The 16004-nt window shown below is 43.9% G+C and overlaps 1 protein-coding gene across 2 annotated transcripts in view; it reads left to right on the forward strand.

The window, feature by feature from the left end:
- The first annotated feature begins 164 nt into the window (after positions 1-164).
- The window catches only part of SPTLC2 (serine palmitoyltransferase long chain base subunit 2), a 131002-nt gene continuing 115162 nt past the window's right edge, over positions 165-16004 (forward strand). The window contains exon 1 of one of the 2 annotated variants that reach the window (XM_008057054.2): positions 165-278. In XM_008057054.2, coding sequence (XP_008055245.1) covers positions 165-278 — 114 coding nt within the window. Of the gene's footprint in view, positions 291-16004 lie in introns of both variants that reach the window. The other variant, XM_021711826.1, reaches the window with a different exon arrangement.

The raw sequence follows: 16004 nt of genomic DNA on the forward strand, positions 1-16004 counted from the left end.
TCCCCCGCCCCCGAGTAAGGCCCCGCCCCCGCGTGGCAACCGGGCCGGGGATTGGCGGCGGCGGGGCTGTCATTTCCGGTTTCGGGGAGTGGGTGGGGTGCGGAGCGGGGCCGGGAGCCGCTGCCGCCTGCAGAGCCTGCCTCGCGCCTGCAGCTGCCGGGAAGATGCGGCCGGGGCCGGGAGGCTGCTGCTGCCGCCGTGCGCCGCGGGCGAACGGCTGCGTGGCGAACGGGGAGGTGCGGAACGGGTACGTGAGGAGCGGCGCCGCTGCCAGCCAGGTACGGGGACCCGCGGCCGGGCCGGGGCGGCGGGCGGCGGGCCGGGCGAGGGCGCGGGACGGTCCGCGGGGTCGGCTGCGGGGTCAGGAGCGCTGGCGGCGGGGTCCCGGCGCTGCCCTGGCCTCCGCGGGCCGGGGCTCCAGGACGGCGGCGCTCCCCCTCCTCTCCACGCTGAAGTCCTCCCCTCCCCCCGGAGGTCTGGGCCCCACTCCAAGCCCCGGGCGCGTTTCTCTGCCCGATCCCGCCAGAAGTGCCCCCCGGGGAGGCAGCGAGTGGCCCCTCGGACCCCGGGACCTTTCTCTGCCCGATCCCGCCAAAAGTGCCTGTCGCCCCCACCCCCCGGGAGGCAGCGAGTGACACCTCAGATCCGGCAGGGGCTCTCAAGGGCTCCTGGTTCTTTCTCCCGAGGACCCCTCCTCAAACGCCGGACAAGTTGCTTCCTCTTAAGTCTTGCCGCCGTCCGAGGAAAACCACCCTCGAGGTCCTTAAGAGGACGGGGAGTTAGGTGGTGGCAGGTGGGAACACACCCAGTCTCTTCCTGTCACTCTCGGGACTCTCCCTCCACGAGCCAGGCATTGGATCTGGCCGGGAACCCAGGCCCATGCCTCGAAAGCATACCGCCTTCTCTCTCTGGGCCGAGACCCCTTCGCTGCTCCAGGTGGAGTTGGGTGGTCCCTTTGACCCTTTGAACAAGGGAGCTGTTGTCACACAAGGGAGTCGTTTAACCTGGTGGTGACTTGCTATGAATCTGCGCCAATTAACCAAAGCTGAATCATCAGCCAAGTGCAGGCACTTCTAAAATATCTTGCAAAGTTCTGAGTTGAAGGCATGTGTTATTATCAACCTCCCATTTCTCTGGACCGACAGGTATTCTGTTGAAATGTGTTTTTAACGATGAGCTGTTTAAAAAGATGCTAGATCAATATTGCTGGAAGAGAGTGCTGTGGTTATTTGCAATTGACTTTAATTCTTTTAAGTTTCATTCAGATGTTAGGAAAACTTTTTTTTTTTTTTTTTTTAAGTAATCTGTTATCCTTACCAGGAGTGTGACTTGCAGTTTTCATAGGCTGGTGATCTTCATTTGTCTTTAACATAAATATCTGGCAGACTCCTCCCCAAATTAGTAGCAGTGAGTAGGCCTGTTCCTGTTCGGTTGGAAACAGAACACGAAGCATTTCTCCAGGTCATGTTGAGATACTGAGGCTGTGAGACTTGGGGGGAAAATGCGTGAGAGAGACTTGACCTCCCTGAAGTTGTAAGGTGTCAAGACAGAGGAATACACAGATTCAAAAGATTTGTTTCCACTTTTTAAGAACTAATTGTGGCTGGGCTTGGTGGCTCACTCCTGTAATCCCAACACTTTGGGAGGCGGAGGCAAGAAAATTGCTTGAGCCCAGGGGTTTGAGACCAGCTTGGGCAACTTTGCGAGACCTCGTCTCAACAATAAATCAAAAATTAGCAGGGTGTGGTGGCATGTGCTTGTGGTTCCAGCTGCTTGGAAAGCTGAGGTAGAAGAATTGCCTGAGCCCAGCAGGTTGAGGCTGGGTTGGATGACAGAGTGAGGCTCTGACTCAAAAAAAAAAAAAGAAATAATTGTGGGAGAGAGGAAGTGAAAAAAATCAGTTTATTCTGAGCAATGGAGGGATTTATCCTTTTCCTAGCAATGGAAGTGGCTAATAAGACAAAATTGTTGTGGTATAGAATCTAACAAATTTAACGAGTAGGAGTTAGAAAATACATTGCAGGTGAATGAGTGAGGTTTATTGTTTTTTGGCATTTGTTTTTTTGAGTCAGAGTCTCACTCTCTCCCAGGCTGGAGAGCTGTGGCATGATCATGGCTCACTGTAGCCTCTGGGCTCAGGCGATCCTTCTGCCTCAGCCTCCCGAATAGCCGGGACTACAAGGTGCATGCTACCATACCCAGCTAATTTTTAAAAAAATTTTTGTGGAGACAAGGTCTTGCTATGTTGCCCAGGCTGGTCCTGGCCTTAAACAGTTGAGGAATGGTGTTTTTTGTTTTTTTTTTTAAAGAGGAAAAAGGAAGTCAAAAGAAAGATGTTCTCACTTTAGAGGTGCTTTGTGTTGAAATACTCCTTTGAATCCCTAGGAGTTCTATTCTGATTTAGTAGTAAATCAAGCTCCTTCCCCCTATAATCTCTAACAATCTATCATTTGTAGGCAAGGCATTTCTTCAGAAATTGCCAAATAATAAGATGAAGAAATATCAAGTTACTAAAATGGATTTTAAAAATTCGTATGACCGCAACATCTGGCTGACTTTTGGGGACATATTGTGGTGGAAAATTTCACTCAGGGCACATTGGTGGTGTTTGGAGGAATGGTCTATTGGGATGGTCTGAGGGCTTCCGTGTTCTTTCTAGAAAACAATTTCTCATACATCTTTTTTAAAACAAAGACTCCAGATCTGTTGCTCTGTACACTCATGTAGCGCAATATTGTGTGTGAGGTTTTTTCTTTTTTCTATACAAAAGAGAGAACCTGGTAACTTCATGAGAACAATACTGTCATCTTTTTTTTTTTTAGAAAGCAGGATTTATTGAGAGTTCCCACAGTGGGAAGGGACCTGAGGGGGTTGCCCAATACTGTATCTTAAAAGTTGTTTTTATTTTAATTAAAGTGATGTGCCGGTGTTCTAGCCTCTGCCTATCTTTCACCTCTTTCTGGGGGAAATGTGGCCGATCATGCAATCAAAATACAACTAAGATGTCAGGTGCACAGGTGTATGCCACAGTTTTACTAAGATACACATTTAGAGTATAACACATTTGAGGTGTCAGTTATTTCCTCACCTGTCCCAGTGTTTATCTTTTAATGAACAGGAGAGAAGTTGGGAATTTCCAGGATCCCTTCACATTCTCGGTAGTCTGTTTCAGTGTGTTTGAAAGGGGAATGTGTGTGCTCATGAGGCAACTCCGGCTTTGTGTTTAGAGTTTGAATAAATCGATGCTGTGGTAGAAATGGGTTTTGAAAGGATCAGATGTGACTGTTTAATGATGACAGTAGACAGAAAGTCTTCGCAAGAAGAGCAGTTGAACAATAAAGCAGTAATTTTTCCTTTCAGTGGTTCAGACAAGTTGGGGGAGGGTCAGCCTTTATTTGAGGTAAAGGATGGCAGTTAGCCTTGGGGAAAACTTGGACCTTATTAGCATTGAAAAGAACTTTTAGGGGGTTATCTAATTCGGTTCTTTTATCTCTCTGTAGGACCTTACTAAACCAATCTTTTTTTTGGAGACAAGGTCTCACTCTGTCACCCAGGCTGTAGTCCAGTGGCACCATCATTGCTCTCACCACAGCCTCAACCTTCTGGGCTTAGGCGATCCTGCCCCAGCCTCCCAAGTAGCTGGAACTACAGGTGCGTGCCACCATGCCTGGCTAACTTTTTGCATTTTTTTTTGGGTAGAGATGGATTTCACTAAGCTGCCTAAGCTGGTCTTGAATTCCTGGGCTCTAGCAGTCCTCCCACCTGGGCTTCCCAAAGTGCTAGGATTTATAAGGATGAGCCACTGCTCCCATCTTAAACCAATCTTAATAGAAGATCCTATCCTATTTTTAAAAAGCTCTAGAGAATTCGCAGGACATTTTCTTACTAGAAAGTTGCATTATTCAGTGATCTTAATTCTCAAGAGTTACTTTCTGTAGATTTCACATTTGATTAAGTAAAATGCCACGTTTTGGTTACACCTGAAATATCATATTTGGTTTGCTTGTTTGTTTTTGAAACCCATGTTAACAGCACTTAAAAAGAACTTCCATTTCTTTATAGACCTTTTGAGATTTGAATTCTCATTTTACTTTTCTTAATAAGTTAACAAGTATGAAAGAAAAAAATTATCTTCATTTGAACCCAAGTTTCTTTCCTTTGGAAGTGGTTCAATGAGATATTGAAGGATAAGAACCTACTAGTTGCCAGAATAAATAAGATTCTGTGTCTGGGAATTGGGGCACAAGTTATACTCTTATGTTAAACAGTAAGATAAGCAAGGTAGAAAGAACAAAGTGTTAGTTCTGCTACTTAAACTTAGAAGGAGGCATATAAATAACTAATGAAGGGTGGTTTTCCTCGCAGCAACTAGCTTGTTTCCACTGAGGGGAGACAGTAGCTGGAGACTTAATGTGGCAGCAGTTAGTGAAGGAAGCCAGTTATGGGGCAGGAATGGGAGGAAAGACTAGAATGGTCATATATCTGTTCAGGTTTAGCAGGGCCTGGTGAGACGGCTCTTCACAAATCATGTTGTAACTGCTTACAACTTGTGGGGTGAGATTTGAGTTTCAAATGGTTTTTGCTCCAAGTGGAAGTATCTCTTGATTTTTTTCCTAGCTGCATCTGAACGATTCCGGAGTTATTGGGATACTCAGGAATTCCCTTTAGTAGGAATTTTTGGGAAACAGATGAACAATCATGTTCTTAAGATAGTATTTTAGAACTTAGATGTTCCCAGAAGGCAGACTCGCCCCACTCTCTAGGGTTGGCCTAGGAAGTTGTAGTGCTCTGAGCAAGATAGTTAATTGGTTGATTCAATGAGATTCAATTTTTGAAAGAAAGAAGCAGTGTTTATTGGTAGAATAGGCAATTCAGAGAGTTGGGTAGAGGCAGTGTTTGCATTCCGGGTCTTGATTAAATACATGATTTGTGGCCTCAGAAGTCAGTTCCCTTCTGAATAGTTTCTAAAATGCTTCTATAATATAATTTGCAGTTTGTGACCAACTAAGAAAGGGAGCCCTGCTCTTAACCCATTTAATCTCAGAAATTTGTCTTTGTTGTCTTTCAAGACTACTTGTCATAAAGCTTGAAGTGTCATTTTTTTTTTCTTTTTTTGAATCAAGAGTTTCACTCTATTGCCCAGGCTGGAGTGCAGTGGCACAATCATGGCTCACTGCAACCTCAACCTTCTGGACTCAGGTGATCCTTCTGCCTCAGCCTTCTGATTAGCTGGGACTGCAGATGTATGCCAGCTTGCCTGGCTAATGTTTTTATTTTTTGTATAGATGGCGTCTCAGCTATGTTATCCAGGCTGGTGTTAAACTCTTGGGCTCAAGCAGTCCTCCTGCCTCAGCCTCCTAAAGTGCTGGGATTATAGGCATAAACCACCGTGCATGGCTTATTTTTCTTTCTTTCATTTTTAATAATTTTAGCTTCTGATTATAGAAATAATACATGCTTAGTGTGGGATCTTTTTTTAATTATAAAGATGTGGGGTACAATTCAGGGTTAGGTATACAAATGTTGATTATGCAGATACCCTTGTTGATGAGGTGTGCCCCTCCCTCCCTAGTGTGGGATCTTAAAGCATTGGGATAATCCCTGTTGGGGGGGGTTTGTTTTTTGGTGTGATCTGTTGTAAATCAGTCTTGCTGCTTTTTGATGATTTCTGAGGCAATTGTTCTGAGACGCTGGTGTGATCAAGCCTCACTCCGAATCATATGTATTGAGGTAGGGAAAGTATTCAACAATTTTCTTTCTTTTTTTTTTGAGATGGAGTCTCATTCTGTCACCCAGGCTGGAGTGCATTGGCACACTCACTTCCACCACAGCGTCGACCTGCTGGGCTCCGGCGATCCTTCCACCTCAGCCTTCCAAGTAGCCAAAACTACAGGCGTGCACTACCATGCCTGGCTAATTTTTGAATTATTGTAGAGGCGAGGTCTTGCCAAGTTGCCCGGGCTTGTCTCGAACCCGCAGGCTCGAGCAGTGCACTCACCTTGGCCTCCCAAAGTGCTGGAATTACAGGCTGAGCCACTGAGCCTGGTCCAACAAACTTTTGTAATCTGAAAAGATCAAGAAGCTATATTATAGTTAAAATACTAACCTTAAGTGTGATGAGATTGAATTATTCCATGTAAGTATCTTGCCACCTAGTTAGTAAACCCCTAAAGCAGACATTTGAGATTTTACTTTTTACATTGTGCCTGGTATGGAACAGGAACTCAGAACACGTGAGTTGAAGGAATGAACACGTGGTGGTTGAAGCCATGGGAACTGGTGAAGTAAATGGAAGAGGGCATTAGGCAGGAAGATGGGGTACCGAGGATATTGCTGGTGAATCGTGAGGACACACACACACACACACACACACACACACACACACACACACACACACACAAATACACCTGGGCTGTTAAAGAAGGTTGTGAAAGCACACGGTTGGAAGGAAGTGGTTTGAGTCAAACCTGGGGAAACAGTGGCTATTTCATTAAGGAGAAACCAAGGGTAGTAATAGTAGTAGATAGCGTTTACTGAGTGTGCACTGTAAGCTACGTCCTCTTCTAGTGCCTTCATCGCTCTGATCTTCACAAGAGCCTTGCTAGGTAAATGGCATCGCCATTTTACAAACGTTTTCCAAGTCCACACTTTATAGACTAAAGTCCAGACCACTTAAGTAACTGGCTTAGGCTTAACAATGAGTGGGTTGGAAGAGCCTGGGTTGGTCTCAGGTTTTCCTGACTCTCCTGTGCCATTGGATTTGGTGATACAAAATTCACTGGTAAGTTTTGAGAATTTAATGAGATATTTAGGGAAGACAATAGATTTCATCTCTTGAGAGTTGGTCTGTAGGTGAGTCTTTTCTTGGAATTTTACTGAAATGCACTAGCCTCTCCCCACCACATACCACACATACTTGAGAAGACTGGGGAGCTTGGCAGATCACACAAGCCATACCACACTCAGAATGTATATTTCAGAAGTGTCCTCTTTTCTTGGCAGGGAATTTTGGAAAGTCCACAGTTTTTCTCACACTCAGCATAAATTCTGTCATTTTGACAATAAGTATCTCATGTGGAATCGACTGAAAAATGCCTGCAAAGCTAGCTGTGAGACACGTTTCTATCTTGACATGATTATGTTCCTGTTGAAAACTCCAGAATGGGGCCTTTCAAGTGCACGAGGATGGGATCACTTCAGCTCAGCAGGCTCCCGAGCACTCTGGGCACTGATACCTGCCCTGGAGGTGCTGTTTGGACTGGCCACTGGAGACTGTCCAGCCTCTAGACAGGCATCAGGTAGAGCAGGAGGCGAGAGTCAGGAGACAAGGACAAGGCAGCTCTGCCACAGACTCCACATCTTCCTCTGTGCTCTCTTCAACGCTCACGTGTTCTGAGCCTGTAATTTCAGCCCCTCCACTCTGCCCCTCCGTGCTCCAGTCTGGGTTTGTGACTCACAGCCCTGGAGAGGCCCCTGGTTCACCTTCATCTCCCTGCTGTGGGAACACGCCCTGATAGGCAGGACTAGGCCCCTGGGGGTCACAGGTGTGCTTTGGGACCGTGTTTCCTGTGCCACAGCCAAGTGACACAGAGTAAACACCTTTGCCAGAAGGAACCCACCAACCCTCTCCCATTGGGATATAGTTTTAATGGGGGAGAGTTTGACCTTAAGGAGAGTTGTGTTTATATTATACTCCTTGTTAGAGTTTGCATACTTGAAAAGTTGTACATTTTTTAGTTGTAAAAACAAGTACTTATTGAACAGTTATATGTTTTCCATAAAATTAAAATGGACATATATAGTGTTTCTTTGTACAGTAAATATGCTTTAATACTATTTTATCTGAAAAGACAAGAGTTGGAAAAATATTATATTTTGAGAAAAACCAATGTACAAAAGTATAAAGAAAGCAAATATGCCCTGAAATTTTACAGCCCAGAGATACCCATTGTAACATTTTGATGTATATCCTGCCCGACTTTTATATATATTGGAGGGGAAGCAGAAATGAACAATTTTGCATAAAAGGCATCATACTACACATATTTTACAGTCTTTTTTTCCCACTTACTATGGTTAATGTATTTTACCAGTCGGTATGGACAAGTAATCTTTTTTTTTTTGAGTTGGAGTCTCACTCTGTTGCCCAGACTGAAGTGCAGTGGCGGCTCCCAGCCACCGCAGCCTCGACCTGCTGGGCTCCGGCCATCCTTCCGTCTCAGCCTTCCAAGTAGCTGGAACTACAGGCGCGCACTACCACACCCGGCTAATTTTTTGATTTATTGTAGAGATGAGGTCTCGCCAAGTTGCCCAGGCGGGTCTCGAACCCGCGGGCTCAGGCAATCCACTCACCTCGGCCTCCCAAAGCGCTAGGATTACAAGCTGAGCCACCGAGCCCGGCCGACAAGTAATCTTTTAAAGGGTGCATAAGTTTCACATTGTGAACATAATTGATATAATTTATTTCACCAATCCCAGTTCATAATATTTAAGCTTTTCCCAATATAACCAAGATGTGAGCAGTATGGACATCTCCTCACACTTTAGATTTTCTTCCAAGAATACATCTCTAGGTGTGAGATTATTAGCTCAGAAAGTGAGAGTATGCATTGTTAGATTCAGATCCCAATATTATTTTGTAAAATAAATTTAAGGAGGATTTACAGCTTTTTTGTTTTTAAGGTTTGCTGGTTTCTAAAGAGCAGTTACAACAACTTAAGTGATCCAAACCTCATCTTTAAACAAATAAAACCCTTATCTCAAACAATCCAATACTGCACAGAATTGTCTTGGTGTCCCAGAGTCTCTGATAGAGTGTGGTGAGGATGCCAGTTTTCTTAAGTTGACCCTTAAAGGCAACGAGTTCCAGTTAAGATGCTACCCTCTAAGGGCTTTTTTTTTCTTTTTTCTCTCTCTCATTCCCTCATTTTTCCTTTCTTAACAAATTGATTCTAAAATTAATGTAGACAAACAAAGAGCCAAGGCAGTTTCGAAGAAAACTTTTATTAGGTAATAAGACTTATCATAAAACTATAATAATTTGGACATATGATTTTGATCAAACAATAGAGAAATGGAATAGAAAATCCAGAAAAGAGTGCATTGTGAATATGCAGTTGGATAGAGAATAGTGATGTCATTTCACATCAGTGGGGAATAGATTGCATTTTTATTAATGGGTGCTGGAACAAGTGGTTTTCTGTGTGGAAAAAAAGAAAAAAATAGATCTCCACCTGACACTTTCCAGTTGCTAAATATATGAATGTGAAAATCAAAAAATTTCAAACTGTAGACACAGGAAATCTTTATGACCTTGGAGTGCAGAAAGATTTTCCTAAAACCACTAAAGCACAAACTGTAAAGTAAAGGTCGACAAATTTGATTGTTTGAAACTTCTGCACACAGCACCCTCAAAAAGGATAAATACTTAGAAAAAAATTAACAAGAGAAGTGCAAGACTTGTAGACTGAAACATGCAAAACATTGTGGAAATAAATTAAGGAATTCAAATAAATGAGAAGACATTTGATGTTTAGGACTTGGAAGAATTAATATTGTTGAAATGGAAATATTCTCTAGTCTGATCTACATACAGGTTCAAAATCTTAGCTGGCTTTTTTGGAGACATTGACAAACTGATCCTAAAATCCATATGGGATGCATGGGACCCAAAATAGACAAAATCTTGAACAGAAAGAACAAAATTGGAGGACTCACTTCCCGATTTCAAAACTTGCTATACAGCTACAATAGTCAAGTCAAATGGTACTGGCATAAGAATGTACATATAGATCAATAAGATAGAATTGGGAGTCCAGAAATAACATTTATATTTGTGGTTGGTTTTTGACAAGAGTACCAACACAATTAAAGGGAGAAAATAATGGCCTTTTCAAAAAGTAGTGTTACGATAAGTGGATATTCACATGTAAAAGAGCTAATTTGAACTCTTGCCTCAAACAGTTTACTCACAGTTGATTGAAGACCTAAATGTAAGAGCTAAAACCATAAAATCTTAGAACATAAGTATAAATCTTTGTGACCTTTGAATAGGCAAAGTACAAACTACCAAAGAAAAAAACAGATAAATTGAACTTCATCAAAATTAAAACTTTTTCACATGACTGAGAGAGAAGAGAAAAAGTTTTAAAACTTTTGTGTTTCAAAGGACATCAAGAAAGTAAAAAGACAACTCATAGAATGGGAGAACATTTTTGTAAATCATGTAGTAAGGGACTTACTATCTGCATATATAAAGTACTCTTACAACTCAACAGTAAAAAAAACAAATAACCCAATTCATACATGGGCAAATAATTTGAACAGACATTTCTCCAAAGATGATATACAAGTGGCTAATGAACATATGAAAAGATGCTCACTATCATTAGTTATTAGGGAAACACAAATCAAAACTACTGTAAGGTACTACTTCACACCAAAGGATAGCTAAAATAGAAAGCCAGCTATTGGGTTTTTTTGTTTTTTCTTTTTGAGTCAGGGTCTTATTCTACCATCTAGACTGGAGTGCAGTATCATGATCATGGCTCACCATGACCTTGATTTCCTGGGCTCAGGTGATCTTCCCACCTCAGCCTCCTGAATTCTGGGACTATAGGCATATGCCACACACCCAGCTAATTTGTTTCTTTCTTTTGTTTTTTTTTTGTAGAGATGGGATCTTACTATGTTGCTCAGACTGGTCTCAAACTCCTGGGCTCAAGCAATCCTCCCGCTGCCTCTGCCTCCCAAAGTGTTGGGATTACCACTGCACCTGGCCTGTAGGGCAGTTGTCTGTAAAGGATTGGAGAACTTCTTAAACATGGGTCAGATCTTGACACTGTCCTGATGGCCTCTTGTTGCTGATAGTGTATGTCACGTTTCTATGGGGCGTAAGAGGCCCTGTATGATCTGGGCCTCCCATACTTCTCTGACTTCACATTCTGCCAGGCAGTTCTCTCCAACGAAACTGTGCTGTCTGATGTTCCCCAAGCTTATCGCCATCATGCACCCTCCTCAGGGCTTCTGCCTTTGGGGACCTCCGTCTGGAAGGCTTTTGTCCTTAGTCTTCTTCCTTGTGTCCTCTCTGCTCACACTTACCTCCACCCTGCCCCAAATGATCTTTTTTCCTGATTTTTTTTTTTTGAGTTGGAGTCTCACTGTGTCGCCCAGACTGGAGTGCAGTGGCCGCTCCCGGCCACCGCAGCCTCGACCTGCTGTACTCTGGCGATCCTTCAGCCTCAGCCTTCTGAGTAGCTGGAATTACAGGCGCGCGCTACCATGCCTGGCTGATTTTTTGATTTATTGTAGAGATGAGGTCTCACTGCCCAGGCGGGTCTCGAACCCGCGGGCTCAGGCAATCCACTCACCTCAGCCTCCCAAAGGCGTGGGATTACATGCCGAGCCACCTAGCCCGGCTCTTTTTTCCTGATTTTTTTCCCACTGATTGTAGCAGTTATCAGTGTGTAGCATGATATTGTGTATCTGTTTGCTTCTCTGCCGTCTGCCTCTCTCACTGGCATGTAAGCACTGTATTTCTAGTGCTTGAATCCTTCCTAGTTCATAGGAGGGGCTCAATAAGGATTAATGGAGTGAATGAATGAATGATAACCTTGTTTTCTTTAATGGAAAAAATATTGAAAGTATATAAGCTAAACCTCAAGTTTTGATAAACCTAAGTGTTAAGTATATTTTAATTTCTTTTTTGTATTATAGTATAATATAACATATGTACTTTGCTGATTGACAAAAACTAGCTCCCTAAAATTATCCATGCATTCATCCATCCATATTTATTTTTTTGAGCCATGGTCTCACTCTGTCACCCAGGCTCGAGTGCAGTGATGCGATCACAGCTCACTGCAGGCTCGACCTCCTGGGCTCAGGTCATCCTTCTTTCTCAGCCTCCTGAGATGCTGGGACTACAAGCATGCACTAGCACGCCCAGGTAATTTTTTTTTTTGAGTTGGAGTCTCACTTCGTCACCCCAGCTGGAGTGCAATGGCATGCTCACGGCTACCCCAGCATCGACCTGCTGGGCTCTGGCAATCCTTCTGCCTCAGCCTTCCAAGTAGCTGGAACTACAGGCGTGCGCTACCACGCCCGGCTAATTTTTGATTTATTGTAGAGACGAGGTCTTGCCAAGTTTGCCCAGGTGGGTCTTGAACCTGCACGCTCAGGTAATCCACTCGCCTCGGCCTCCCAAAGTGCTGGGATTATCGGTTGAGCCACCGAGCCCGGCCAATTTTTTGATTTTCTTGTAAAGGTGGGGCCTCACAGTGTTGTCCAGGCTGGTCTTGAACTCCTGAGTTCAAGCAATCCTCTTGCCTTAGCCTCCCAGAGTGCTGGGATTACAGGCGTGAGCCGTTGTGCCTAGCCTTTCTAAAATAATATTATAGACATATACAAGAAATAGATTGTGTTGGAGTTTATCCCACTAAAGATTGCCTAATTTCTAGGTTCAGGTTTACAGATGTGTGAGGTAATAGTCTGGATATAGACTGTTTCCTCTTATATCTGACTTCTTTCTGCCCCCTCTTCACGGAGCAGCCTCTGGCCAAGGCTGGTCTCTGCAGGATATGCATATTTCCAGTCACAAGTCATTGGATGCTGTGATCAAGCAGAGATGAGAGCAATGTAGGTGGCACCCTTAATAAATGTAATTGTAAACACCATATAGCAATTTGAATAACTAACTTGCTTGACTATAAAACTGCTTGCTGTACTGTCCTGAGGCACAGATTCTTTCCTCACTGACTGGCCACCATCGGTGACTTCCATAAGTTTTAATAAGCCAGTGTCTTCTCTGCTGGACCTCTAGGAGATTTCTCCTAGGAATAGGTAAAGAACCTTACCCCCACACCCTCTCAGATCTGGGGTTGCTGTTACAAGACAGTTACTGGGGGCTTTCTGAATGCTTTTACTAGTGTGGGGCGACAGCATGTAAGAAGTAGGAAGAGGTCCTTGAAGGTCCTGATAGTCTGGAAATGGTCCAGACATCCTCTGGTGGGCCTCAGCATCTCTCTTCCTGAGGGGCCGTGGATCCGGTGGTGAGCTCTGCAGCCTGTCCATGGTCTTGCCAAGGGTTTTGGCTGTGAGACACTGGCTGGTGCCATAGGAAAGGGGAGAGCTGTGAGTGGTGACTTACCACTCCTCTCTTCTCACACCAAGAAGCCTGCCTGGGGAACTTGGCCTGTTATCCCCAGCAGACTGTGATGGATCTACCTGGTAGACACCTGCAGCTTGTGCTCACCGGTAATATGGTGGCCTCCTGCACAAGCTTAGCTTTTGATTTATTGTAGAGACGAGGTCTCACCAAGTTGCCTAGGCTGTTCTTGAACCTGTGAGCTCAGGCAATCTTCTTGCCTCTGCATTCCAAAGTGCTGGGATTACAGGTGTGAGCCACCAGGCCCAGCAAGTTTAGCTTTTATATAGGTAAAGGAAGCAGGTTATTTCCAGGACAGCTAAATTCATTGGTGCTAGACCTAATTTCTTAAAAACAGATATTTTCTTCGCAGAGAAAACTCATACAGCCATTAATCTCAATCTACATGTAGCTAATAACATGAATAGCAAAAATAACTAATTATGTAAAAGCAAAAATGAACATGGAAGATGAGCTTAAAGTAAAACTCTAATAATATTAAACCACCGATGGTTTGAAAATCATCAGATTAAATTGTAATACCTCTGAAATACTTAAAGGAAATGTTGATTCGTAGAAAGTCTTGGGCAATAAACTAAGACTAAGAAATGACCATAAATGGAAAATGTAAAAACTGGATTCTGGTCCCAGCTTTGATATGTAACTTTTTTGTGACTGTTGACAACTTGCTTAATCTTTCCTTGATTTTTGTCAGTTAAGTGAAGAGGAAGAATGAGCCAGCTGGAGAAACACTTGTAAAGAAAATGCTTATCACATTGTATGGATTTTTCATCTTACATCCTTAAATATAAATTTCTTGCACTTATATATAGAGGATACATATAGGATTTTAAAAAAATTCTTTTATTTATTGTAGAGATGAGGTCTTGCCAATTGCCCAGGCTTGTCTTGATTCTGTGATCTCTGGCAATCCTCTCACTTTGGCCTCCAAAGTGCTGGGATTAAAGGCGTGAGCCACTGTGCCCGGCCACATGTAGTACTCTTTAGAATGGTTTGCTTATTTTCTTTTATTTATTTATTTTTAGTTTTTTGTGTCAGGGTCTCACTCCGTTACCCAGGCTGGAGTGCAGTGGCACGATCATGGCTCACTGCAGCCTCGACTTCCTGGATTCAGGCAATCCTTCTGCCTCAGCCTCCCAAATAGCTAGGACTACAGGTGTGCACCACCATGCCTGGCTAATTTTTTGATTTATTGTAGAGACAAAGTCTTGCTGTGTTTCCCAGGTGGGTCTCGAACTCCTGGGTTGAAGTAATCCCTCGTCTCAGCCTCCCAAAGTGCTGGAATAACAAGCATGAACCACTGCCCCCAGCCCTCTTTTATATTTATATCCATTTTCTCTTAAATAAAGACTATATAATTCTTGAAGACAAGGATAAGCCCTTATTTGTATAGGCAAATCCAGAGTACGGTTCTTGACATATAAATAGAAGTTAAATGCTTGTAAAATGAGTGAAAAAAAGGGCTCTGGGTTCCTAGTAGAAGCTTTAATGTCTGAAAATTATTTTTGCGTTTTTGAAAATGTTGAAAATTTAAACATGAGAAATCTCCTCCTCTGGGCATGTGAAATTCAAGGGAGGGAAGATCAAGCTGTGAGAGGTTTCCTGAGGCCAGCAGTGCCAGGAGTGAGGTGAACATGTGGCCTGCTGTGCATTGTGCCTTCTGCCTCTGTCTTTAATTCCTTCCTCTCTCCTGGGAAGGTAGACATGTTTGATTGATTCTGGATAGTGTACATAAAAGACCTTTAGAGACTAAAGTAGTTGTTTCTGCCTTTTATTCTCTTAGGCAGATGGAGTGAGGGAGTAAGACGCCTCTGTTCCACCAACTGGATTGGGCTGGGCTGGGGTAAGGTGGGTTCAGTCCAGGGCAGTGTCTTAGGGTGGGATCCATGGCATGTATATTGCAGGCCCTGCCGCCTAGCATGGCTTCATCTGCTAATTGTGTGACATGCTCTGATCCAGCTCAGCCCTCCAGCCTCTCCAGCACTTGGTAAACATCCTGTGCAGGGAACTGGCCATATATCTGGACTCTTTTAGAATTTAGTCTGTCATGCTAACACATCCAGCTGTTGTAAGCTTAGCTGGCTTTTCGGCTTTTCTTTCCCTTGGTAGAATTCTGCCTGTGGCAAACCCTGTTAACATCAGCCCATGCTCAGACTTCACAAGTACCACAAGGAGAGAACATGACTGGAGTTTCAGCTCACTTGGAAAGGCCTCTTTCCTTCCTGGGGCACAGAGGGGCAAAGTGGCGGGACTGGAATTACGAGCTCAGAACATGTGAGTGCTGGAGAGAATTCAGAGGAATGTGGAGTCTGTGGCAGAGCTGCCCTTGTCCTTGTCTCCTGACTCTCACCTCCTGCTCCACCACGGCACCGGTCTAGAGCCTGGACAGTCCCAAGAGGAGGCCAGTCAGAGTGGTACCTTCGGGGCAGATAACAGTGCCCAGTGTGTCCGGGAGGCCACTGAGCTGCAATGTTCCCGTCCTCATGCACTTGAAGGCCCCATTTTGAAGTCTTCAACAGGAACATGGTCATGTCAAGATAGAAATGTGTCTCACAGCTATCTTTGCAGGCATTTCTCAATCGATTTCACACAAGATACTTACAAAAATGACAGAATTTATGCGAGTGCGAGAAAAACTGTGAACTTTTCAAAATTCCCTGCCAAGAAAAGAGGACACTTCTGAAATATACATTCCGAGTGTAGCGTGTTTTGTGTGATCTGTAGAGTTCCCAAGTCTTCTCTGAGTATGTATGGTATGCAGTGGGGAGAGGCTAGCACATATAAGTAAAATTCCAAGAAAAGACAATTTCAGCAGAATCGATTTTAAGGGGCAACAGAA

This window comes from Carlito syrichta, unplaced genomic scaffold, assembly GCF_000164805.1.
Source record: "Carlito syrichta isolate Samal-C Ts95f unplaced genomic scaffold, Tarsius_syrichta-2.0.1 Scaffold302712, whole genome shotgun sequence".
Lineage (NCBI taxonomy): Eukaryota > Metazoa > Chordata > Mammalia > Primates > Tarsiidae > Carlito > Carlito syrichta.